Source organism: Tursiops truncatus, chromosome 2 (assembly GCF_011762595.2).
Source record: "Tursiops truncatus isolate mTurTru1 chromosome 2, mTurTru1.mat.Y, whole genome shotgun sequence".
Lineage (NCBI taxonomy): Eukaryota > Metazoa > Chordata > Mammalia > Artiodactyla > Delphinidae > Tursiops > Tursiops truncatus.
The window spans coordinates 140,945,893-140,972,531 of NC_047035.1; the positions used below are offsets into that span (position 1 = coordinate 140,945,893).

A 26,639-nucleotide genomic window follows, 5' to 3' on the forward strand; every position below is an offset into this window, starting at 1 on the left:
AAGCAGTCACCTTTGGAAGGGAGATTAAGGACTAGGAGGGGCATGATGGAGACTGGTGGGGTATGGTAATGTACTGTAAATTGATATGTGTGGTTAAACAGGTGCGTTCACTCTATTTGTTCACTTTATTATATACATGTTATATTTTAATTTAAAAAGTTTACAAAAAGAAAAAACAAACTGATTCTGATCAGCAAAAACAAAAACAACTTGTGAGAATACTGGAATATATATAATAAATCAAAAAGAAAAATTTGTATACCCCAAAAGAATAAAAGTCATGAACAAATACCCAGAGAAAACCATAATTCAAAAAGACACATGCACCCCAATGTTCACTGCAGCACTATTTACAATAGCCAGGTCATGGAAGCAACCTAAGTGCCCCTCGACAGATGAATGGATAAAGAAGATGTCGTGCAGGTGCATATATACAATGGAATATTACTCAGCCATAAAAAGGAATGAAATTGGGTCATTTGTTGAGACGTGGATGGATCTAGACTCTGCCATACAGAGTGAAGTAAGTCAGAAAGAGAAAAACAAATATCGTGTATTAACACATATATGTGGAACCCAGAAAAATGGTACAGATGAACTGGTTTGCAGGGCAGAAATAGAGACACAGATGTAGAGAACAAACGTATGGACACCAAGGGGGGGAAGTGGCGGGGGGTTGGGGTGGTGGTGTGGTGAATTGGGCGATTGGGATTGACATGTATACACTGATGTGTGTATAAAATGGATGATAAATAAGAACCTGCTGTATTAAAAAATAAATAAAATTAAATTTAAAAATTCAAAAAAAAAGGAAAAAGAAAAAATACAAATGGCCAATAAACATAAGGAAATATAATTTTAAACCATTATGAGATTTTTTTTTTTCTTTTAAATCAATCTGGCCATGACTTAAAAGCAGATGATACTCAGTGTTGATATGGGAAACAAGAACTGGTCATAGAACTAAGAAGCATCAACCCTAAGAGTCAGAAAGATCTGTCATTGTAACTTTAGGTAAGGCACTTAACCTCTCTCAGGTTCAGTTCTTAAACCTATAAAATACCACATAATTTTTATATATTTATAATATACAAAATATTTTAAAAGATATAAAATACATATAATTTTAAAATACATAAATATATAACCTACAATATTATCTTGAAGGGCTATTAGGAGAATTGAATGAAATTATACACACAAATGCACATACATAAACAGCTTCTTTTCCTCTCTCGCACAGGGAGACTGACTGCCCATTAAAATAGTTTCAAGTAGATTTTGGACAAGTTACAGCCTTACCGGCTGCAAACTCCTCAATGGTCATCAGCGGGAACCGGATCAAGGACAGTGCTTTCCCTAGAACTTTCTGTTTGTTTCCAAAAGTCACAGGCAATTGTTGTCTTTGACATTCCGCTTCTGCCCACCGTACAACAGCTCCAAAAAGTCGACTTTCTCTAATACTAAGAGTGTCTCTTTCTAGAACTGCACAGAGTGTGTCTACAGGTAAAATACAAAAATATATCACATTAGTAATATTTTGCTCTTTAACAAAATACTGACAAACATGCTTATATAAAATTTTCAAATCTCAATAAAAATAGGATACTTAAAACTATAGAGTCTACACTTAAAAATATTAAAGAATTAAAGGAATTAAACAGCAAAGTTTTCTTTAAAAAATTACTATAAGGTTAACATTCAACTTATTACTTACCATACATGGAAGCTTAGATACAGTATCTCCTTATATATTCATGCCATTCAGCAAGCAAACTCAAATATTCAGAACAAGAATAATAAGTCAGAGAAAAAGGCTCCCAATCAGTAATGAACAAATTCATAAAGTCTACAGATTACAATTCATTCATTCATTCAGCAAATATTTCTTATTAACCACTCACAATGTGCCAGGCACTATTCTAGACACTGAGGATATATCATTAAACAAAAAGTTAAAAATTCCTTGCCTTCACAGAGCTTACATTCTAATGGGGGAAACAGATTCAATAGACATAAGTAAATTATACTGTGTTACATAATAAATATAGGAAAAGATAGCAGGGTAAGGGGAATCAGAAATGCAGCTTAAAATAGGATAGTTTGGATAGGCCTCACTTGAGTTAAGACCTGAAGGAGGTCGAGGGGGGTGGGGTCAGTAGGCCAAACACACCTCGAGAGAAAGAGCGCCCCAGGACTGGCCAGTGCGAAGGCTCTCTTATGAGAGTGTGCCTGGCATATCTGAGGAACAGCCAGGAGGTCAGTGTGGCTGGAGGAGAGTGAGCAAGAGGGAAAATTAGTAGGTGACGAGGCCAGAAACATGGTGGGAAGCGGGGTGCAATCATGTAGCACCCTGTAGATCATTTGGCTTTTACTCTGAGTGAAAAAGGGAACCCCTGGAGGGTTTTGAGCTGTGACATTTTATGTTCTAAAACAACCACCCTGGCAGCCGTGATGAGAAGAGACAGTAACGGAGGCAAGAGTGGAAACAAGATCAATTAGGAGGCTCTTGCGCTGATCCAGGTCAGAGGTGATGGTGGCCTGGACCAGGCGGAAGTGGTGAAAAATGATCAGATTCAGGGTATACTCTGAAAGGAGACTGGAGATTTCCTAACAGATTGGATATAGGGGGTGATAGAGAGCATGAGTAAAGGATAATTCCCAGGTGTATAGTCTAAGCAATGGAGGGATGACAGTGCATCAACTGAGATGAGAAAGACTACTATGTGGAAGCAGGGTGGGGGGTGGTCAGAGGGGAGATCTGAAGCTTAATTTTGGACATATTAAGTTTGAAAGCCCTATCTGACATCCAAGTATAAATATCATGACCGTAACTCAGGCCCTCACTCAGAATCCTTTCCCCTCTTATCATAGGCAAAATTAAAATAGGCTGAGTTATTTTTAAACTACAGTAGACCAGAAATCAATGAAAACATTAAAATATAATTAAATTGCCCAGAAACACACACCTAAGAAAAATTTATTAAAAACAAAATTCTACTATGCAATGGTCTACACATTCATACCAGAACCAAATATTAGTTTAATAACAAACATAGGTATCATTACAGCAAAGATATCACAGTCCCTGGAACACAGAAGGGGCCCAACAATATGTTAAAAATGAAGAGGTTAAACATAATTTTTTTAAAAATCAAGCTTTTTCCTTCTCTTATAGCTGAGCAGATGAGTATAAACTAAGGTCCCAGGAAACCTTTTCAAAGATAAATGAATGTAAGTCAACATACCTCAATACTTGTAGGATTAGGAATATACTATGATCATAATATTTAATCATTCAATAGAAAAACAGACAACTTTGAACCTCCATTTCTCTACCTTGTATGCTAAAAACTTAAGTAAAGGTAAACATAGAAACTTAAAGGCTAAAAAACAAGCACATTATACTGCCCCTGGCATAATGTAAATTAATTCTGTTCTATCAATGTGACATATTATCTTTTTCCTTTGGCAAAAACCTACAAGAAACAGTATCTCTCTACTTGGAAAAAGGTAAGCATATCCCTCTGGAGCACATATTCAAATGCCAGAGGAGAAAAAGCATCCCTAGAATCTAAAATAGCTATTTAAAAAAAGCTCCTGAAGCCAGGTCTTTCTTTCAGATCCTAGAATTCTCTTTCATTCCCAATTTTTAACAAGTACATTTGTGACAAACTAGACTATGAGGTGAAAACACATAGGTCCTCTATAGATAGATGTGTTATAATAAAAAATGACAGCTGAGAGCCTAATGAAGATCATAAAAACACACAGGATTATATTTATAAACATCATACAATACTGGGTTTTAATACAAACCACTGCAAATCAAATCAAATCAACAAATATTTATAGGGTTTTCATCCTGTGCAAGGTACCTACTTCAAGGTTCCCAAGGAGATACATTCGGTAGATTACTTTCTGCCCGTGGACGCCGCTGAGTAAGCATCGTTGATGTCTCCCCCACCTCCACTGCTGTCATGTCTAAGTCAGAGTCACCCAAAGAGCCCGAACAGCTGCGGAAGCTCTTCTTCGGAGGTTTGAGCTTTGAAACAACCGATGAGAGCCTGAGGAGCCATTGTGAGCAGCGGGGAGCGCTCACAGACTGTGTGGTAATGAGGGATCCAAGAACCAAGCGCTCCAGGGGCTTTGGGTTCGTCACATATGCCACTGTGGAGGAGGTGGATGCGGCCATGAATGCAAGGCCACACAAGGTGGATGGAAGAGTTGTGGAACCAAAAAGGGCCATCTCAAGAGAAGATTCTCAAAGACCTGGTGCCCACTTAACCAGGTGAAAAAGACTTTTGTTGGCGGCATTAAAGAAGACACTGAAGAACATCATCTAAGAGATTACTTTGAACAGTATGGGAAAATTGAAGTGACTGAAATCATGACTGATCAAGGGAGTGGCAAAAAGAGAGTCTTTGCTTTCGTAACCTTTGATGACCATGACTCCGTAGACAAGACTGTCATTCAGAAATAAAAAATGTGAATGGCCAAAACTGTGAAGTAAGGAAAGCCCTATCTAAGCAAGAGATGGCTAGTGCCTCACCCAGCCAAAGAAGTCGAAGTGGTTCTGGAAACTTTGGTGGTGGTTGTGGAGGGGGTTTTGGTGGGAATGACAGCTTTGGTCGTGGAGGAAACTTCAGTGGTCGAGCTGGCTTTGGTGGCAGCCGTGGTGGTGGTGGCTATGGTGGCAGTGGGGATGGCTATAATGGATTTGGTAATGATGAAAGCAATTCTGGAGGTGGTGGAAGCTACAATGATTTTGGCAGTTACAACAATCAATCTTCAAATTTTGGACCCATGAAAGGAGGAAACTTTGGAGGCAGAAGTTCTGGCCCCTGTGGTGGTGGAGGCCAATACTTTGCCAAGCCCCGAAACCAAGGTGGCTGTGGTGGTTCCAGCAGCAGCAGGAGCTATGGCAGTGGCAGAAGGTTTTGATTACTGCCAGGAAACAAAGCTTAGCAGGAGAGGAGAGCCAGAGAAGTGACAGGGAAGCTACAGGTTACAAGAGATATGTGAATTCAGCCAAAGCACAGTGGTGGTAGGGCCTAGCTGCTACAAAGAAGACATGTTTTAGACAATACTCATGTGTATGGGCAAAAAAACTCGAGGACTGTATTTGTGACTAATTGTATAACAGCTTATTTTAGTTTCTGTTCTATGGAAAGTGTAAAGCATTCCAACAAAGGGTTTTAATGTAGATTTTTTTTTCTTCCACCCATGCTGTTGATGGCTAAATGTAATAGTCTGATCATGACACTGAATAAATGTGTCTTTTTTTTAAATATGCTGTGTAAAGTTAGGCTACTCTGAAGCCATTTTGGTAAACTACCCCAACAGTGTGAAGTTAGTATTCCTTCAGGGTGATGCCAGGTTCCATTCAAAATTTATTTACAACCTGCTCTGGTGGAGAAGCTATTGTCTTCCGAAACCTTGGTGTAGATGAACTGACAGTTATTGCGTTGTGACCTGGAGTTCACCGCGAAAAGGGTCACCCAAGCAAAGTCATGGAGTTTTCTGATTATTAATATATGATTGTTGGCACATCCTATGCAATATATCTAAATTGGATTATGGTACCAGATATAGATGGGAATGAAGCTTGTGTATCATCCATTATCATGTGTAATAAATAAATAATTTAATACCCTCAAAAAAAAAAAAAAAAAAAGATTCCCAGGATCCAATGGCATGCCTAATGGAGGAGCTATTTACAAAACAACTTCTCGGAGTGAGTCACCCAGATGCAGGCAGTATTATTTCAAATGACAGTAGACTGAAGTGGAGCACTTGATAGCTCCTTAAAGGGAAGGACACTAGGATTAAGCAATGTTTCATTACCAACGTGGGCAGTGCTTAGGGCTCTCAAACATCCAGTAACTCAACAAAAATTCAATAGCACACAACGTGCAGGTGCTGGGGGGGAACCAAATCTAGTCGCTGCCCTTCAGGATAATGCAAGAAGAGCACAAATCCTTCCCAAGGTAATGTGCAGCAGACAGGCAAACTAAGAAAGGGATGTTATTGAAACAGGAATATATTAAATTTCATGGAAGAGGGGAGGGCAGCAGTTCTTAAGAAAGTTATAATTTGAGCCAAGACATTAAGACTGAGTGAGAACTAGCCAAGGTGGGAAGGAAAGGCAACATTCTAGACATAGCCAGTCAGCCCAGTTGGTCAACAACTATTAACTGAACACATACTATGTTCTACTACTTTCAGTGCTGGAGATACAGTGGTAAACAAGACAAAGTCTCTGCCTTTAAGGAGTGTACAATCTAGGAGGAGGAGGTAGACAATCAATATATACATATTCAGACAAAGACCAAGATAAGATTTTCAGAGAGTGATACATATTATGAGAAAAATAAATCAGAGTAACAGAACAGGGATTGTTTAGGGGAATATGGTACTTTACGTAGGCGTGAGATGGCCCGTCTCAGGTCTTGTTTAACCTGAGATCTGAATGATTAAAAGGAGGTAGCCACACAAAGATTTCATGGGGAAATCCTTTTCATGGGGAAAAGGATTCCAATCAGAAGGAACAGAAAATACAAAGGCTCAAAAACACTGAAATAACTGTGGCCAGTGCATATGGAACATAGTGAATGAGAAGCAGAATGGTAGGAGACAAGGTCAGATACAGAAGGAGGCAGGTAGTTACTGCCAGCTCTTCACAAAAATTCTGTTTTCTCTTCTTCCTGGGATGTGAGTAGTCTGCATCTCCTAGCCTCCCCTTAAGTTAGGTGGCATCTGGTGACTGAATTCTGTCCAATGAAATAAGAGGCAAAATGAGGGTGCCATTTCAAGGTCAAAGCTTTTAAGATGTGGGTATTTTCCTTGCCCAAGCGTTTTCCCATTTGCTAGCAAGATACAAATAATAAGCAGGCTGTAGGAAATGGCAGAGCCACAAGATGGAAGAGAGCCACTCACTGGCCGGGAACACTTCCTTGGACTGCGTGAGTGTAAAAAAAATTTCTACTGTGTTGGAGCAGTGTGCATTTTGGGGGGTTATTTGTGCAAATGTGTTGAGCTTGCATTTTGGGGTCTATTTGTTACCACAGCCAAGCCTAGCCTACCCTGACTAATATAAGGCTTGATCACATAGGATCTTGTAAGTTTTGTAAGCAGTTAGAATTTTATTCTAACTGCAGTGGGAAGACACTGGAAGCAAGGATGTGATACAATCTGCTGCTGTGTAGAGAATGGACAGTATGAAAGCAAGGGTGAGTGGAAGCAGGGAGACAATAGGAGACCACAGAGGTTATCCAGGTGAGAGAACAGTGGCTTCGACTAGGTGGGAGCAATGGATATGGTAAGAAATGGTCAGATTCAGGATACCTTTGTGGTTTTTTTTTGGCTGTGCTGCGCTGCTTGCAGGATCTTAGTTCCCCGACCAGGAATTGAACCTGGGCCCCGGCAGTGAAAGCACCGAGTCCTAACTGGACTGCCACGGAATTCCCCCAGGATACATTTGGAGTGGGGAGCAGAGAGCATGTGCTGATAAACTGCATGTGGGGTATGAAAGAAAGAGAGTAATCAAGAATAACTTCTAGGTTTTTAGTTGTGCATGGTGGTGCCATTAGGGAAGAATGAGGAGAAAACTGGAAAGGAACAAAAAGATTTAACAGGGAGTTGGGGGAAATCAATGGCTCTCTTTTAGCTGTGTTGTTGGAAATGCCTATAAAATCTCCAAATGAAGATGTCAAGTAAATAGTTGGGTATATAAATTTGGAGCCCAGAAAAAGGTAAGATTAAAGATAGATATTATGGGTTCATGATGGTGATATTTTAAGTCATAAGCCTGGATCAGCTCTCTCTGCTCTCCTACACGACAAAATTCAAACTCCTCAGCCTGTCACTGCACTGTCCTCCACAAGCTGGCTTTCACCTGCCTTGTACCGCCCTTCCTCTACACACACTTCTTCGTGCAGTTCCACTTGCCTCTAATGCCCTCCCCTCTTCATTAACCAAATGTTATCCATTCTCTAAGGCCCATGTCAGAACCTTCTGGGTCAAGATTTTCCTAACACTCCTATGTGAGGTGCTCTCTTCATGTTCTGGATTTGCATAGTAATTATTTTCTATGTATCTAGTTCAGAAAAGGCGTAAGTCACATTTTGCCATATGTCATCTCTTCTATTTAATGTCTTAAATCTTAATTTTCACATATTTGTTCCCTGATTCTCCAATTAGATGATAGTTTCCTTAAGAAAATGCACATCTTACCCTTCTTTGTATTTCTTATAGGACTCTAGTATAATGCCATGCATATGGTGAGCATTCAATGAATATTTGTTTGATTTGACATCTTTTAAAAGGCAATGAGGTAGTTAAGACTTTTAGGAATATTTCAGCAAAATAAAGAAAGCAAAACTCTTAAAGAGGTAGACTTAAATCACTTGGAAAACCCACTAATTTAAAAACAGCTTGTCTGCCCATAAGGCTGACTAGTAAGGCATTACTGTACTTAAAAGGTAACATTTTAATTCACAGTGAACTTACCTATATCAATATCAGTAAACCCTTCTGCACTTATTGCATCCATCGTGCTTTTGTCTATTGTGTCTAGACAAAGACTAGCAAGCTGAGGTTCATCAAATAATCGAGCCTAAACATATAAAAAGCTAGTTATTTTCATAGTTATTTTACCTTCAGGCTGTACATATTCAAAGCTAATACTGTAAACAATTATAATTGCTAATTACATAAAAACACATACTTAAAATACAATTATAATGTCTTATATGTGCTTAAAACTTTTCATTCCACAATCAGAAATAAAAGCTAAAAGCAAAAATGCCCTGCTGAGATAACAATTAATTCATATTACCACTAACAACCCTGTTATTTTTATTTTCATATGCCTATATATGCATTGCCTTGTTTCTTATACATCACTTATGTTACCCTTAATGAAACACTCTAGGTTACATAAGGCAGACATTATCCCATTATCCAGATGAGGAAACAGAGGCTCAGAGAGGTATACTGACTTGCCCAGTAACATCTAGCTAGTTATGCTCCAAAGCCAGTACTTAAGTCCAAGTCTTAAGATCTTTTCACTAAATGGTAATATCAATTGTCAAGCATACCAGTACCAACAGATCAGTTTTTTTTTCCATTTCCTATTTTGACTGGGGGAAGAGAATAAAGTACAAGAATTTTACAGCATGAAAGTTCTGGGAACCTAAGCAAAAACTAGGCCTGACAACAGAGGAGCAAATAAGTAAATTCACGTGATGGAATATTACACAATAATGAGAATGAACGATCTACAACTACACACAACAATATGAAGGAATCCCACAAACTTAATGGTAAGCAAAAGAAAGTACTGTATATATTGAACAAAAGAGTATACAGCTGACTCTTTTTTTTTTTGTGGTACGCGGGCCTCTCACTGTTGTGGCCTCTCCCGTTGTGGAGCACAGGCTATGGACGTGCAGGCTCAGCGGCCATGGCTCACGGGCCCAGCCGCTCTGCGGCATGTGGGCTCTTCCCGGACTGGGGCACAAACCCGTGTCCCCTGCATCGGCAGGCGGACTCTCAATCACTGCGCCACCAGGGAAGCCCTACAGCTGACTCTTGAACAACTTGGGGGTTAGGGGCACTGACCCTCTGTGCAGTCAAAATCCACATATAACTTATAGTTGGCCCTTTGTATACGAGGTTCCTCTGTATCCTTGGATTCAATCAGCCACTAATCATGTAGTGCTATAGTATTTACTACTGAAAAAATTACACATATAAGTGAACCCACAAAGTTCAAACCCGTGTTGTTCAAGGATCAACTGTATACTGTATGATTTTAGCAAAGCTAATCTAGGTTTTAAGAAGTCAGAAGTCAAACTTACAATATGTGCTTTATTAGGATGCATATTATAATTCAAAAACAAGTTTAAAAATGGGGGCGTTCAAACTCAATTGAAATTTTTAAAAAACTGTAACACTGAAAAAGGAGAAATGAAATTCTTAAAAAACCATAACACTGAAAAAGGAGATACGATGATAGGTGTGCCAATGACCAATTTTCCTTCTGGCCTAGACTCACCTCTGTTTACATTTAATAGCATGGACAAAACAGAAGTCCACTGTCTGTATTTCAGTTTTTTCAATTGGCCCAATAATGCTTTTTATAACACTGTTCCTTCTAGCATGGGATCCAGTCTAGGATCATAGTTTTTGTATTTTTAAAATATGAAAAATAGTACATTTTAAAAATTCTAACTTCAGCAGATATTTTAACTGGCCAACTCAGTTTTTATAGGTGAGTTAGTGTTCATGCAAAAATTGATATTTACTCTAGGAAAAACAATTTTTGGTAAAAATTATTTAATTCAGAGTAGCAATATTTCAGTCACTCAGATACAGTATCAAGTTTCCTTTAGAATCTACTGCTGCTACTTAAGAGTAAAATAAATTTTCTCTAAATTTAGTTTGAGTCTGGCATTACCTGATAAAATAGCACTATTTTTAATGATTGTATCACTTCACAGAGAGTGTTTTTCCCTCTGTAATCTATGCTGGTACAGTATACTGGCTCTTTGTTTTAGAGGGAAGCTAGCATAGGTCCTCTCAAGTAAATGAACATGCTCAGTTCAAATGACTCACTTGGCAGGAACAAGACGTTCACATGACAATTTGTGGGCTAATTCACATGACCCCACCATGAAAACTTTGGAGTAATGTTGAGTTCTATGACCAATGAGACACTAAAAAATTTCTTTTTCTCAGTGACATCTGTTAACCCTTGCTACTCAAAGTGTAGTCCAGAAGCACCAGCATCATCTGAAAGTCTGTTAGAAATGCAGACTCTCAGGCCCCACCTTGGCCTCCTGAACTAGAAAGTGGTTTTTTTTTTGTTTGTTTTTGTTGGTTTTTTTTTGCGGTATGCGGGCCTCTCACTGCTGTGGCCTCTCCTGTTGCAGAGCACAGGCTCCGGAAGCACAGGCTCAGCAGCCATGGCTCATGGGCCCAGCCGCTCCACGGCATGTGGGATCTTCCCGGACCGGGGCACGAACCCATGTCCCCTGCATCGGCAGGCGGACTCTCAACCACTGCGCCACCAGGGAAGCCCTAGAAAGCGTATTTTAATCGTCAAAGTTTAATTTACTGGTTTCTAAATTTTTTTTTTCTTTTGGCCATACCGTGCAGCATACGGGATCTTAGTTCCCCGATCAGGTATGAACCCGTGCCTCCTGGAGTGGAAGTGCAGAATCTTAACCATTGGACCGCCAGGGAAGTCCTATTGGTTTCTAAATTTTATGACTGAATTTAAAAAAGAAGAGTAGTTAAGTGACCCTCTCTACACACAACAAAATTGTTTAGACAATAAAGAATCTTATGACTATCAACGTCTTTATTGGATTTTCATCACAAATTCAAAAGAGGAAAAAAATGCAAGGAGACATCACTTATTAGTTATATAATCTTGGTCAAGTTATTTCACCTCCCTGTGCTTCAATTTCCTTGTCTATAAAATGGGGATGATAAGAAAATCTTCACCTAGAATAGCTACATCTCCTAAAGTTATTGTGAAGATTAAATGAATTAATGCATACCAAGTATTCAGAATGGCACCTGGCACACAATACTCACTCAATACATTTTGCTATTATTATCATCAATATCACTGTATCTTACTGGTTTAAGGTTGAGACCTTACTTTTACCACTTGCTGTCTCATGTTATATAACATATTTACCTCTTTACGCTTCCATTTCTTCATCTTTGAAATGGGGATAATAATAAACAACAGCACAGCTGTAATGAGGAGTAAATGTGATAATATATACAAAGGGACTAGTTTAGTGTCTGGAATACAATATATACAGACATGGAGTTCTGTGATTATGTCTAAGAAGAGGTGACATCAGCATGTTCTTTCTTCTATAACTATAAATACTTAACGGCCAAAGATTAAAAAAAAAATGCCATCAGTCATTTCTGGTATGACAAAATGGATGTAGAGGGTTTCCCTGGTGGTGCAGTGGTTGAGAGTCCGCCTGCCGATGCAGGGGACACGGGTTCGTGCCCCGGTCCGGGAAGATCCCACATGCCGCGGAGCAGCTGGGCCTGTGAGCCATGGCCGCTGAGCCTGCGCGTCCAGAGCCTGTGCTCCACAACGGGAGAGGCCACAACAGTGAGAGGCCCACGTACAGCAAAAAAACAAACAAACAAAAAAATAAAAAAACCAAAAATGGATGTAGAACTGGGAAACTTGAGCTCTGGACTCTGGCCCCACCTAGCCTGTTGTGAGACTTTGGGCAGGTAGTTAACTAGCCAGGTTTTAGATTTTTCATTTGGAAAATGAGACGGTTAGGCTAAGGAACAGCCATGATTATTTCCATTACTAATATTCAGTAGGGTTATATATTATCAGCTTAGACTTTTTCCCCCCCTCATTTTAACTTGCTTAATTCTGTGAAGACCCTATCTCCCCAAAAGGTCTTATTCTGAGGTACTGGGGATTAAAATTTCAACACATGAATTCTGGGGGACACAACTCAACCCCTAGCACAGGGTTATATAGACTAGTTTAGAATTTTGAAAACAAATTTGTAAAAGGGTATCATAACATTGTCTAAAAAGAACAACAACAATTTATTTATATCTCAAGTATGGAGCTCAGATTACAGGCATTTAACAGATGCTAAATAGTATAAGTTAAAGACTGGTTAATGGTTCCACAGATGTGTTCAGTTTGTAAACATTCATCAGACTGTACACTTATGATATGTGTACTTTTCTGCATGTATAGTATACTCAGTGAAAACTTTTTTAAATGTCAAAGTAAGGATATTCTTAAATTCTAACTCCTCCAGAAGTGGGTCAGCAAGCTTAAAGACAGAAGACAGTACATCTTACAACTTTTCCGGACTTGAAATATTCAATCTTAATTTCAGACCCAATGCAAATCAAGAACAAAGATGTCCAGAAAGCTTCATGCTATCATACTCTCAATCATAGCAGGAACAATGCTGGATACTAACCTCAACTCCAATCCTAAACAGTTATATAACTTGGAGTCATAATGCCCTATTTATATAAGGCTTCAGTTTCTTTACCTATTATATGATATATTAACTCTAATTTGCTTTTCTATTCTAAAATTATATGACTCTGATGTATTTTCCTGAATCATACCAGAAGATTTCATATGCTTTAAAATAATAATCTAGGACTAATTCTCCAGGAAACAGTAAATATTCATATATAGTTGTACCCACTTTTTAAAGCTAAATGATACATACCTTAGCTACATTTACTTACCTGAGTAAGTAACATAAAGGCATTATCTGCCCTCAGATGTTTGGTGAGAAATTCCACACAATGTGCTTCCAAGGCTGGGACTGCATATTTCTTAGCAGTATAAAGAGTGGTCATAACTGTTTCTGGGCCAATTTGAACTTCATCTGAATACAGAAATCTGGGAAACAAGTGGAAATTGCAGAGATGATCAGTAGGGTTCTAGATAAGCAATCCATCAGTGTTAAACCTCTGAGGAATATTTTAAAAGATAATGAGCAAAGTGAAAAATAACTTGAAAAGTACATCAAACTTTCCAGGGCTACAAGGGCATGTGCACACACATCACCTCATTTTATTCTGACTCAATCCTGAGAGGTAGGCAGTGTCCATTTATAGAGGAGACTAAAGTTAAGTGAAGATCATGGGATCTTCATGTCTCCAAGTCAAATTTTTAGAGGTCTTTTAGCACCTACAGCAGCTTAGGATGAGTGGTTCATTTATCTCTCCTTCATCAAAGGATGTTCATGTAAGCAAATCTACAGATGGCTTAAGTTCACATGTCTAAATGTCAAACATCCATTTATTTCCTGATAATGGTGTCTTCTTATTCTGGGCATTTTTTAACCTTTCTTTGTTATCCCAGAATTAGCATTATGACCAAAGACTAGAGTACTGGGGCTTTGGAGGAATAAAACAGTTTAATAGTGTATTAAATGACCCCATATTGCTATGTGCTTTTGAGTATTTAGATCCAACTTTCTTTCAAAATACTATCAAACCAATACCTCCTCCCCCACCCCGGTTGGCTGCTTCTAACTGTTAGGTCACTAGATAAATCAGATTCCTAGAAGTGCAGATAAAGCATAAGATTCTCAGAGAAGGCCTGGGCAGTTCTTGCTGAACTATACTGAAGCTTCTGCATATCCACTCCAGGGCTCCTTTGTGGTTCCTCAGAGACCTTTGTGCTTACTGCCCAGTTCTCAACTACACTCAGCATAGCTGAGGGTGCTGGAGAAATAAGGCATTAAGAACAAGTATTTCATTTTAGCAATACTAAAGACTTAGAAAGAACACTTATTACACTTATATTTCCAGGACCCAAGTCGTAAAATAAGAGTTTAAGAGAACCCATTAGGGGGCTTCCCTGGTGGCGCTGTAGTTAAGAATCCACCTGCCAGTGCAGGGGACACAGGTTCAAGCCCTGGTCCAGGAGATTCCCATGTGCCACGTAGCAACTAAGCCCATGCGCCACAACTACTGAGCCTGTGCTCTAGAGCCCGCGAGCCACAACTACTGAAGCCCGTGAGCCTAGAGCCTGTGCTCTGCAACAAGAGAAGCCACTGCAATGAGAAGCCTGTACACTGCAACGAAGAGTAGCCCCTGCTCGCTGCAACTAGAAAAAGCCCGCACGCAGCAACGAAGACCCAATGCAGCCAAAAATAAATACATTTATTTAAAAAAAAAAAGAAAACCCATTAACATCTTTCAGAACACTCTATACAGTAAAGTGAGTGAGGAAAGGAAGTTCTAGTTCATGTCCCTATACACTGCTTTTCAATTTCTTCTTTTATTCTGGTGGGCAGACTCACCGCCCAAGATGAAATTCTAGCCTGTTGCATCCCCCTAACATCCCACCCTAACCAAATGCTGGCATTCCTCTAATAATATCATTATCCTTACAACTACCTCCAGTGGAGGCTGTGCATTCTCATACTTCCCTATGTCTCAGGTTCAAAAGTGAAGGTTGCTGTTTTTCAAGATTACACTGTTTTCAAACATTTTTTCAAAAACCTTTCAAGTCAGCCATCTGTATCACCCTCATAATACTCATTTAACATCAGGTGCCACTTGGTGATGAGTACAGGGAATGAAAAAACCACTTAGTCAGGGGTAGGGGAATGAATAAAAAGGAGAGAGAGAAAAAAAACCACTTAGTCAGGGGTAGGGGAATGAATAAAAAGGAGAGAGAGAAAATGAACATTTGTTGCGTCGCTACCATCTGACAGATGCCAATTCATTTAATCCTCCCACAAGGAAGGTAGGTGCTGCTACCTGCATTTTAAAGATGAGGAAACAGAGGCTGAGGAAATGCAAGAGCTGTCTACCATAACACGCCATTTCTGGGCTTCTGGCTGCTCTCAGTGCTAGACTATCAGGCCCGTCAGGTGAGGGCTGTTTTAATTTGCCTGGACTCAGGGAGAGATGGCTTGGGTTTGAGCCTATTCCATCACCTGACAGCTATGTGACTTTAAACGAGTTATCATTGTGTTCCTCTCTGAAAAGAGATGTGGATAACAGTATCTACTTCATAATGCTCTGGTGAGGATTAATATCAGTTAAAATACACAAAGTGTTTTGAATAATGCCTGACAAATACTTAGCCTCAGTAAATGTTAGCTGTTTATTTTTATATTGCTTCATTTCTATTTTCCTCTGCATTTCAGAAGGTTTCCTTGCCAGTCTTCTAGCCCTTCTATTTTTCTCCCCAGCAATCACATGTTTAAATTTCTAAGAATTCTTGCTTCTTTCTTGAGTGTTCCTTTTTTTTTTAACTCCACAGCACTATGTCTCCTTTTTATGGATGCAAAAATGTTCTCAAGTCTCCAAGTTTTAAAAGTTCCTTTCTGTTCCCTGAATTACCTATTTCCTTGAGGATCAGCTGTTCTTGGTCTTTTTCATATTCTGATTTTCCTTATATGTCAAAAGATTAATGATTATCTCCAGTTGAATATCCTGGTAGCTGGTAAGTTTTCTTTGCTGCTGTGTAAGTATAGGACTGCTTTCCAGCTAAAACCTTCTCCAAAATGGAAAGGGTGGCTGGGAGCTGTGCATGTGGGAGGCTCGCTGACTGGCACCTTGCATTGGAGTGGGAAGGCAGCCTTTAGGTTAGAGACCAACCCCCCCCCCCACCCGCCGCCGCCACCCATGCCATTACCCTGGAGTCCCTAAACCAAATCAGCACCCTAGTTCTCCCCAGGTGGTTTGTCTAGTTTATTTAAAGAGGAGCCTGTCAGATGTCACCAGGAGTTAGCATACAAGAGGGGGTTTGAGGGGATGGCCTATAAACAGGCTTTAAATTAATGCCCATGTTTTAACCCTACCTTCTCATTTTCACCCTCTTCACTACCAACTCTCCACCTAGAGCCATGCTGGGGCTCAGCCAGGAAAGGCAGCTCCCACCACCACTGTAGTTCCTCATGCTCTGGATTCTGGGCTCCAGACTTGGCCACTCCATTTCATCATCAACACACTTCCAACTGCTTTGTTCCTTTTCCACATTGGCTTCCAATCTCTCTCCTTTTTTTTTGTCTTCACTGTAACGGATTTATTTTCTTTTGTATTTCTTTACAGTCAGTTTAACTGGGGCAGAGAGAAGGCTAACATCATGCTCAGTTCCCTTCCTAAACCAGAAACCTAGGAAGTTTTTGTTTTAAGGGCAAAACAGGAAGAAGTCTTTACATCTGTCTTAATCTTTTTTCAAGCAAAAATTACTAGAGTTATAAAATATAGAGCTGAAATGTGGGGCCTTTATTATCATTTGTTTGAGTAGATTCAAACTTAAGGAAACCAGCTCCACAAAGTGGAAGTACATGGTTCTTTAAGAATATATAAGTGGGGCCCCTGACAGGGAGATCTGGAAAAGCTTCCTACAAGAATTTCTACCTGAGATCTAAAAGATGAAAAGAGGGCAGGAAGAACATTCCAGGAACCAAAGAATTGTGTTTTTAGACTATTCTATATGGTCTAAAACCCCATTCAAATTGCTTTTATGAAATTACACCTCAGTAATATACCTTTGGTTCGAATACATTTAAGAAACATCTACATTTATATCTAAAGACATAGATTGAGGATACACTGATGTCAGTAATGCCTTCATTTATTTTTTTGGGCTGCGTCGAGTCTTCGTTGCTGTACGCAGGCTTTTCTCTAGTTGCATCGAGGGGGGGCTACTCTTCGTTGTGGTGCGGTGGCATCTCATTGCAGAGCGTGGGATCTAGGGCACACGGCCTCAGTAGTTGTTGCTCGCAGGCTCCAGAGCGCAGGCTCAGTAGTTGTGGTGCACGGGCTTAGTTGCTCCACGGCATGTGGCATCTTCCTGTACCAGGGCTCAAACCCGTGTCCCCTGCATTGGCAGGCGGATTCTTAACCACTGCACCACCAGGTAAGTCCCAGTAATGCCTTTTTTTTAACTGATCTTATTGTCAGACAGAGTTGTGCATCTCCTAAGCAGTTGGTTTGTTTTTAATCTACAAACACTATGAATTGTAACTGACTAGCCAGGTTTCTCTTTTTGTAATAGTTGCTAAAATTATCAAAATTAAGTTTGTAGAGTACCTATAGCATGCATTTTTGTATTGGCTTCATCTTGGCTCTGTTTTATTTCTTATCCTTGTGTTTCTTGTATGACATTTTAAATTCTTTTTGGAGCAATGCAAGTTATAAATAAATACTAGACTATAAACAATAAGAAAGGGAACTCTGTGTTTCTTATATTTTTCCCTATATCTTTCCTACAGCATCGGACAAAGTGTGGGCACCTGGCTAAGCCTTAATGAATACATGTTAGCCGACTAGACAATTCAGTACAGGTTTCTAGCTATCATTGATAGGGAAACCATTTTCATTTCTAATAAGAAAAAAGGCTGCTTGAAAATCCTAGAATCACCTTGATTCATATTTTATCAATACCTCCATGTTTTCTCTACATTCTATTTAATTACTAAAACTGCTATATTAAACTATGTAAGCCAGTGTTTACAAAATATAATTAAAAATTAAACATACTAGCACAATACTTTGTATTTTAAAGTGAACATTTCAGCTCTGATACACTACCTCTAAGGACAAGAGCACAGAGAAATAATTACAGGTCATCAAACTATTTCTGATTTCTCCCCGAAGATGAATGGCTTTCCAAAAGATAAAACTTAGGTTACATTTAATCTAATTTAAAAATTAAAAGACTAAGGTAAAAATTTCATTTTAAATTAGAAAAATCACAAGATCATGTACAAGAAACTGTGTATCACTACTGATTCTTTCATTTTACTCAAAAACATTTATTGAGGGACTATATAATAACAAGACACTGAGACAGGTCCTAGAAATACAAATATGAGAGCGACAGCTCCGCCCATAAAAAGCTTATGGTATGGTAATAAAATGATTAAAAAGTAATGTCATAATTACAACAGAATTATGCATTAGGCATGGTTTGATAACTAATCTCTAAAGATGGCACCAATAAATCACGCCTCCTACTATCCATACCCTTATACAGATCTGTCCCATAAGGAATCTGGGCTAATCCTGTTTGCCTCTCGTTAACTAACAGAATGTGGCAGAAGCTAACACAATGCCAGTCTGGGACCTAAACTTTGAGGATGCCTGGCAGCTCCTACTTTTGTGCTTTCTGGAGCCATGGGCTGCTGTTACCCAAGAAGTCAAGCTACCCTGCTGGAAAGATCAGCTGGAGAAGACATGGAGAAAGAGAGAAAAAGGTTCAGCCAACTCAGTCTGAATCAAACCTCCAGATGACTCCAGCCCCAACTGCTATCAGACTATGACTGCATGGGAGACCTGAAGAATATGCTATAAGAACCTCCCACACAACCCTGAAAGATAATAAAACCATGTTTAAGCTGCTAAGTGTTGGAGCTGTTTGTTGTACAGCAATAGATACAAAACTTGCTACAAGAGATTAGATGAGGCAGAGTGCAAAATTAATGATGTTTTATAGAGGAGATAAAGCCTGAAGTATATCTGAAGGGTGGTAATTCAGTGTGGAAATCTTCTAGGCAGAAAGACTAAGTACAAAGGCAAGGAGGCTTTAGAAGGCAAGTATTAAAATAAGGGAAAGGCCATCAGTAGAGTTGGGGCACTGAGCAGATGGAGAGGAAGGGGAATAGATATCAAATCATAAAGGTCTTGTACACCTGCTGAAATGTTTAAACTGCATCCTGTATGCAAAAAGAAGACATTAAGAGATTCAGGGGAATTGTGATAATGTCTGGATGTGAGAGAAATAACTTTGTTAACAGTGTGAAGAGTGGAGAGAGCTAAGTCTAAAGGCAGTGGTCTGTCTGAAGCAATGCTGGAAAAAATTAAGAGAAGGGGGATGAACCTTCATGACTGGTCCAAACAGGATAAGAAACACATGGAACAGACTGGAACCAAACTACAGCTTGAAGCCAAGCCCACCTGAGTCAATCCCCAACTGACCCACAGAACAAGAATATTCAGAGGAAGAATAAATGATTGTCTTTTTTAAGCCCCTGAGTTTTGGGGTGCTTTATAGCATTATTGTGGCAAAAGCTGACTGAGACAGGGCCTAATAAGCATGCCTGCCTCAAAGACTGTTCTGAAATTTGAGTTCCCACAAGGTGCTTAGGAATAAATGGTAAGCGGAACGTGGCAAGCACTCATTAAGTGTTAGATATTTTTACTGTTGACATGTCCATCTGTATGGGTACTAGACATTAGTTTGTGATTGTGCAGTTGGAAAGTGGGTTCGGGCTGAGTACAAGTTTGGCAATATAGCTGGGGGAGTATGTAGTGCCATGGGTTAATGGGAGAAAGGAAGAAGACAGCTGAAGACAGAACCTGAGGAATAGTTGTCACCTGAGGAACCCATGTCTCCTTCCAGCCACCGCTCCATTTCTCTGTTCCTCATTGCAACAAAACTCCGAGAGGATTATTTATACTAGTGATCTCCAGCTCCTCACTTCATATTTTCTCCCCAATCTACTCTAATCCTTTTGTTGAAATCACTCTTGCCAGGGCTATCAATAGCCTCCATGTTGTCAAAACCAATAATCAATTCAATGTTCTCATTTTACCCAACTCTCAGCAGCATTTAACAGTCAACAACTCCCTCTTTATTGGTGCACTTTCTTCAAGAGGACTTTCAGGACACCACGTGGGCTCCTTGTTTTCCCTTCTAATTCCACTAACAGCTGTGGCTCAGTCTCATCCTATGCTCCTCCTCCTCTGCTACATTTCTACATGCTGGAGGGTCCCAGAGCTCATCCTTGTACCTCCTTCTCTTCACAGTCTATTACACATTCCTTCCCTAGGTAATCTCACCTGGCCTCATGGTTTAAATACCATTTACTCTTAACTTTCAAATTTATATTCAGCAAGCAGCTCTTCCCTAAACTCCAGGTTCGTATTTCTAACTGGCTGATCTTATATCCCTCCTTGGATGTCTGGTAAATCTTCTTGGTTCTACCTTCAGAATATATCCAGATTTTGACTACTTCTCATCATGTCCATCACTACCACCCTGGTATATATAACCCACCATCAGCTCTTGCCTGAACTACTGCAAGAGCCTCTTTTATTTAATTCCCTGCTACTCATTTTACTACTTCCACAGTCTAATCTCCAAACAACTGCCAGAATGAGTTTTTAAAAAATGTAAACCTGATCATATCGCTCCCCTGTTCAAATGCTTCCCACCAGACACCAGAGGGAATCCAAGTCCTTCCACAGGCTCCACAGCCCTGCATGACCCTGGCCAGCCTATCTTTTTGACCTTATCTTCTACCACTTTCCCCTGTATTCTATCTGCTCAAATCACACTGGTTTACTCTTGCAATTCCTCTAACAGGAGAAATTTGGGGCTTTAAACATGTTTTTCCTTGCTTAGAATGCTCCTTCCCTCATGACTTGATCATTTTTCCTTAAAATACTTACCAGTACTTGACATTATATCTTTGTTTCTCCCTACTGGATAATAAGCTCCACGAGGGCAGGGACTTTCTCTTGTTCACTGCTGTATCCAATATCTAAAACAGTGACTGGCACAGGGAGGCAGTATTTCTTTTTTCTTTTTTTTTTTTTTAGACAGGTCTCAGATCAGATAGGGCCTTAGAGACCACATTAAGGATTCGGATTTATTTTAAGAACAATCAGGAGGCATTGGGAGGGTTTAAACTAGGAAAAGAATATAATAAGGTCTGTATAATTATAAAGTTACTTCGGCTATTGTATAAAGAATGATCGGAAGGGATTAGGGGTACATGTGGGGAAATAAAAGAGGAGATTTTTACAGCAGGTGGCTCAGCTATGGTAAAGGTGCTTGGGATAAAGAGAAGATTCAAGAGATTGTTAAACAGATGGAATGAACAGGACTGGATATGTGGATTTAAGAGAGAAAGAAGACGAAGTCCATAACAAGGGAGGCAGTATTTCTCAAATGAGCAACTAAAGAACATCACGTAAAGGTCTGGCAGATCAAAGTGAGCAGTTTCTTAAAGTGCTTCAAACTCAAGTTCAAAAGCCTTTAAGTAATATTAACTAATTCAAGTTGTAAACATAAAAATATGCCCAAGCTAACCTGCTTTTCCACCTCAGCAAGTACTGTGAGACATCTTTTTGTCACGCAATAATAGGTAAGCACAGCACCTATGCTTCATAACCAGCCATTAAATAACCTAAGTTTAAAAATCACTTCCAGAATAGAACAATGACTAGAACCTGAAGGACAAATAACATGACTACGCTGAAAACAGGAAAATTTCAAGGACTCAGATTAATTCACTTATTTTCTATTGATGGGAAAGTATTGACTGATCAACAGCTTCAGTGAAAGTATGAAATCAGCATTTTCCCTCTACATTCTTATCCTAGCAATCTCAATGTTTTTTAAAGGAAAAAGCTACCCAACAATATTTTTAGATCAGTGGCTCTCACGTATCAGTATTTAGGGAGAGTATTAAATATGCTCTCAAGGTCCCACCTCCAAATATTACAATATTGTAACGAGGGAAGAGACCTACAAATTTAACAAGTACTCCAGGTGATTACAATGCAGGTGGACCAACAGCTCATTAAAGAATACTTCTAGTTTAGAAAATCTAAATGAGCTATAACCAATCCTCCTGGTTGACTTCAAACCAAAAACCAAAATGATCTAGATCCTAGCTTTTGAGTTGTTTTTTCCCCCTTTATAAATGTAATTGAACTAAATTACAAAAAATATGAGAAACAAAGAGAAAAGAAAAGTCAACATCATCTTACCATTCCAACACAACTTTGGTTAGCATTTTGGTATATTTCCTTCTCTCCTTTTCTCTAAGTATACATTTGCTGTTTCTTTTCCCAGTCTTTAATCATAGTGAGCACAGTTTCAAATGCTAATTATATACATTTTCCACATTAATATTATTACCTAGTCTTCATGAATATCATACCTAGTTGCTGCACTACATTCCATCAAATGCACCTATCACTGTTTATCTAAGCATTCTCTCTGCTTGACTACTTCCTCACTACTATAAATAATCCTGCCTTAAATATTTTTGTGGGGAACATTTTCAGTACTTGAATACCTCCTACCTGTGGGGAAAACAATCTACAGTGCCAGACTGTTTTACCACCACCTCTGTCAGAGAGGGCTCCCCAGATGTTATCTTAAAAAAAAAAACAACTGGAGGGTTTAATGGAAGAGGAAAAGTACATTTTTTAATGTGCACTTCTTTAATTACTATCGAAGTTAAACATTCATTGTTAATTATTATTTTTTCTTTCCCTAAGTTATCTATCCTGTCTTTATCCACTTATTAATGGGATTTTAGATTTCTTTTCTACCTGTGTTGTGTTAACTTTGTATTCAATTTCCTTGATCTTCCTGAGAGCTGTGAGCCTTTGTGGAGTATTTATCTCTTCCACTGACCTACCTGTTTTTGTCTCAGTACCACCCAAGACTGCTATTTTAATGATACATTCTACTCAGGCAGATAAAACCATCTTGGTATAATGAAACACACATGGCCTCTGCTATGACTTGGCTCTGTTACCTCTTCAAGTTACTTGACTTCTCTGGGCTGCAGTCCCATTTGTAAAATTGTAGCAAACAATACCTATACGTTCCGAAACGGCCTTTCATGAATAACAGCTAATAATGCCAAACTATTAGCTCCCTTCCATTAAATAAAATTAATCAGAAGTCAATCTTCTATCCTCAAGTAATCAAAAAGCAAACTCTTAACATCGAAAGGGAGATTCGTTTTTAAGCAAACATAACCTTATCTGCAGGAACAAAAGGTAGCTAAAGCCAAACTTACTTGTTTGATATTCACTGTCCTGGATCATGACAACTAACACGAATGAAAAAGGCGTTAAGAGGATAAAAATAAAATAAAAGTAAAAATAGGGGCTTCCCTGGTGGCGCAGTGGTTGAGAGTCCGCCTGCCAATGCAGGGGACACGGGTTCGTGCCCCAGTCCGGGAAGATCCCACATGCCGTGGAGCGGCTGGGCCCCTGAGCCATGGCCGCTGAGCCTGCACATCCGGAGCCTGTGCTCTGCAACGGGAGAGGCCACAACAGTGAGAGGCCCGCGTACGAAAAAAAAAAAAAATAAAGTAAAAATAAATTTTAAAAAAATTTAAAAGGTCATCTCGTCTACAAGACTTCCCAAGTATCCCTCTTCCCCAACAAAAATCTAAAATGTCGCAAATGGGCAATCAGGACAACCTGACCCATACTCTGTCCTCACCACTTCTCTAATTCCCAAGCGTGGGCAACAACCCGCTACTGGAATGTGAAAACGCACGCTAATTGGCCTTAGACACTAATATTTACTCTCACAGCCGGCGGGCAGCCGTCCCGGCCGACAAATTTCGGTTTCGCCCTTCCCGAGCATCACAGACTCGGGAGGAAACTGAGGCCGGGAGGGTAAGGAGGGTAAGGAGAGCGGGGTTGGGGAGGCCGGCTCGGTGCCCGCCGCTCACCTCAGCAGTGCCAGGAAGGCGGCGGGCTCCACGTCGGGCAGCTCGATCTCGGCCGACGTCGTGGCCATGCCGCCGTTGAACATGGCGTCGAAGACTGCGCTGCCGGCAGCCAGCACGAAGCGGTGGGCGGGGATGCGCTGCGGGCCCCCAGCGGCGGCGGCGGCGCCGCGGCCCTTGCCCAGCACGAAGCGCACATCGCTCAGCAGCTCCGAGTTGAAGAGGAACGCGAAGCGCTCCTTCAGCGACGCCTTGGTCGCCTGCCAGTTGTACAGCGGCTCCCGCTGCAGGGGTAGCAGGGGCCCCAGAGAGGACGGCGGCGGCGGTGGCGGCGGCGGCGGCCCCGCGGCGCCCGGCTCCGCCTCAGCCCCCGGGACCTGCTCGCCCGTAGCTGCCGGTCCGAGCGAGGCCATCCTCCAGCGGCGCGGCTCTGCGGGCTAGAGACAGCGCTCCCGCCGCCCAGCCGCCATCGCCGAGGCCGCCCCCCGAGGCCGGCACCGCCTCCCTGCCTTCCGGGAAAGGCGCTTCCGGAGGCCGCGCGCCTCCGCCGGCCCCGCCCTGAGCTTCCCTGCGCGCGTCCCCGCTGGGCCGGGAGGCGGAGGCGCGCGTGGCCGCCCAGGCCGGACCTGGAGGGGTCGGTGATCCCTGCGGCGTCTGGGCCGCCCTGGGCGCACCGAGCTTACCCGAGTCCCGCGCTCCGGGTGGTGGGACTTCGGTGGGCTACATGCGGCCCGGCACGGGCGCCTCCTCAGACCTGCGGGCCCCGAAGCCCTCGCCCCTCCCTACCTTCAGGCCCCTCGTCACCAGCTGCAGCGCCCCCCACTTGTATCTAGGACAGGTCCCTAGGCTCTCCTTCTAGGAGTCGCAGGCCTGGAAGTGGAGGGGGCCCGAGGGCATAGCCGGCAAAGCATGTGGGAGGGGACGACCTGATTCCACGTAGCCCCCTCCCCCAGTGTCGTCCAAGTCACCGCTCCAGAGGGCCGCTGCTCCTGTAGTACCCCTGGAGCACAGCTTGGAGACCCTCTGCATCTAACAGCCTTCCCTTTCCTCCTTCTTCCTGTTCTGTCTCTAATTTTGGTATCTGTGTGGACTCAGGCATTTTTTAAAATGTATTTTAACCCATTACCAAAAATTAACCGTATTTTAAATCTCAAAAAAACCCTCAAAGGTACCAAAGCAAAAATAATACAAGTAGTACAGGCTGCATTATCTGGTACGGGACAATAAAGTCATAATTTAACAGCAAAAAAAATGAAGACACTGCGTTATCAAAACTTGTGGAACACAAAAGTTGAGCTCAAGGCTAGGGCATAGCCAAAAGCAGTTGTTTACCAAAATGAAAACAATGAAAATAAGTGAAATAGAGGATCTGGGAGGATGGCAGAGTAGGAAGCACCAGGAATCTGACTCCCCACCTAAATAACAATTCCACTGGCTGAATCTGTCTGATGTACTTATTTTGGCACTCTGGACTCTGTTGAAGGCTGGTAACTTCTAGGGGAAGACTTGGACAGTAAATCGCTGTTAATTTTGGTCAACTTGAGCTCTTTGCACAGTAGCAGCTACCCATCCGTCACCACCAGCTGCATGGCAGTACCCGTGTTCCCGGAGCAGCTTGCACACAGCTTTGTCACCTACAAATTGGCACTTGCCATCTACCTCTATAAGGATCAAATTATGAGCCGCTGCAGCTGCTGACCTTCAACACCCCCTGAAAGGAGTTCAGGGTGGAGATCGGGAATGAGGCCCTCTGTGCTCTGGGAAAAACTGGCGGAACAGGTCTTCGGATAGTTAGATATTTTCAGGAGTCCAATTCTTGTATCTCCTCATATCTAGAAAAGCACTAAAATCCTTTACGGTGATGTCTGCTCCTTGTGACTAGCAGTAAACTTCACAAGACTAGCAGAAAACTTCAAAAAATATGTGCTTGATTGCATGTACTCCCCCTTCACCAAAATCACATATATATGACCTCCCCACTCTTTGGAGCAGTTTCTCAGAGCTATCTGAAATGCTGTCTCCCAGGCTATAGTCCTCATTTTGCCCCAAATAAAACTTAACTCACAACTCTAACGTTGTGCATTTTTTTTTCAGTCAACAGCTTGTAGGAGGAGCCAGGGAGGGCAAAAAGGCACCTATCCTCCAAACACTGGGGATCTGTGCTCTGATTTCTGCTTCTGAACACAAATGTACAAAGAGGGGGCAGCTATTGTTGTTGTAGTACCTCTCTCCATTGTTGCAAGATGCTTTAGCTGAAGTGACTTCCTGAGGATTTAAAGGACCAGCACCTTCCCTCCCCCCACCCCTCCACCCCCGTCCTTCATTTTCAGTTTTTACCTTTTGGGGAGCCAGGTATTAAAGACTAGTATATTAAAAAGCAACTGTATTCATGGGGAAAATTAGAAAGTAACCATACATGCCCAAAAGGCTGAGAAAAGACCTGAGAAGACCTTAAGTTTATACCTCAGGCTGATCCTTGGCAAAGAGACAGATTTTACAGTAATCAAAACAACAAAAATAGCAAATGCTGGGGAAAAGGGAGAATCTGATTTGCAAAATTACCACATTACTAGATGCAAATGTCCAGTGTTCAACAAAAAAAATCGCAAGGCATACAAAGAAATAGGAAAGTTTGACCCATTC

At 41.0% G+C, this 26,639-nt stretch overlaps 1 protein-coding gene and 1 pseudogene across 3 annotated transcripts in view; one reads left to right on the forward strand and one right to left on the reverse strand.

Annotated features, from left to right (window-relative positions):
- Nucleotides 1–24,500, reverse strand: part of BTBD1 (BTB domain containing 1) — a 45,460-nt gene extending 20,960 nt beyond the window's left edge. The window contains exons 1-4 of one of the 3 annotated variants that reach the window (XM_019945827.3): nucleotides 24,000–24,496; nucleotides 13,282–13,438; nucleotides 8,512–8,617; nucleotides 1,303–1,500 (exon numbers count right to left, since the gene is read on the reverse strand). In XM_019945827.3, coding sequence (XP_019801386.1) covers nucleotides 1,303–1,500; nucleotides 8,512–8,617; nucleotides 13,282–13,438; nucleotides 24,000–24,409 — 871 coding nt within the window. In that variant the 5' untranslated portion in view covers nucleotides 24,410–24,496. Of the gene's footprint in view, nucleotides 1–1,302; nucleotides 1,501–8,511; nucleotides 8,618–13,281; nucleotides 13,439–23,999 lie in introns of all 3 variants that reach the window. The other 2 variants (XM_019945829.3, XM_019945828.3) reach the window with 2 other exon arrangements.
- On the forward strand, nucleotides 3,981–5,258 carry LOC109551804 (heterogeneous nuclear ribonucleoprotein A1-like; annotated as a pseudogene).
- Nucleotides 24,501–26,639: the final 2,139 nt, after the last annotated feature.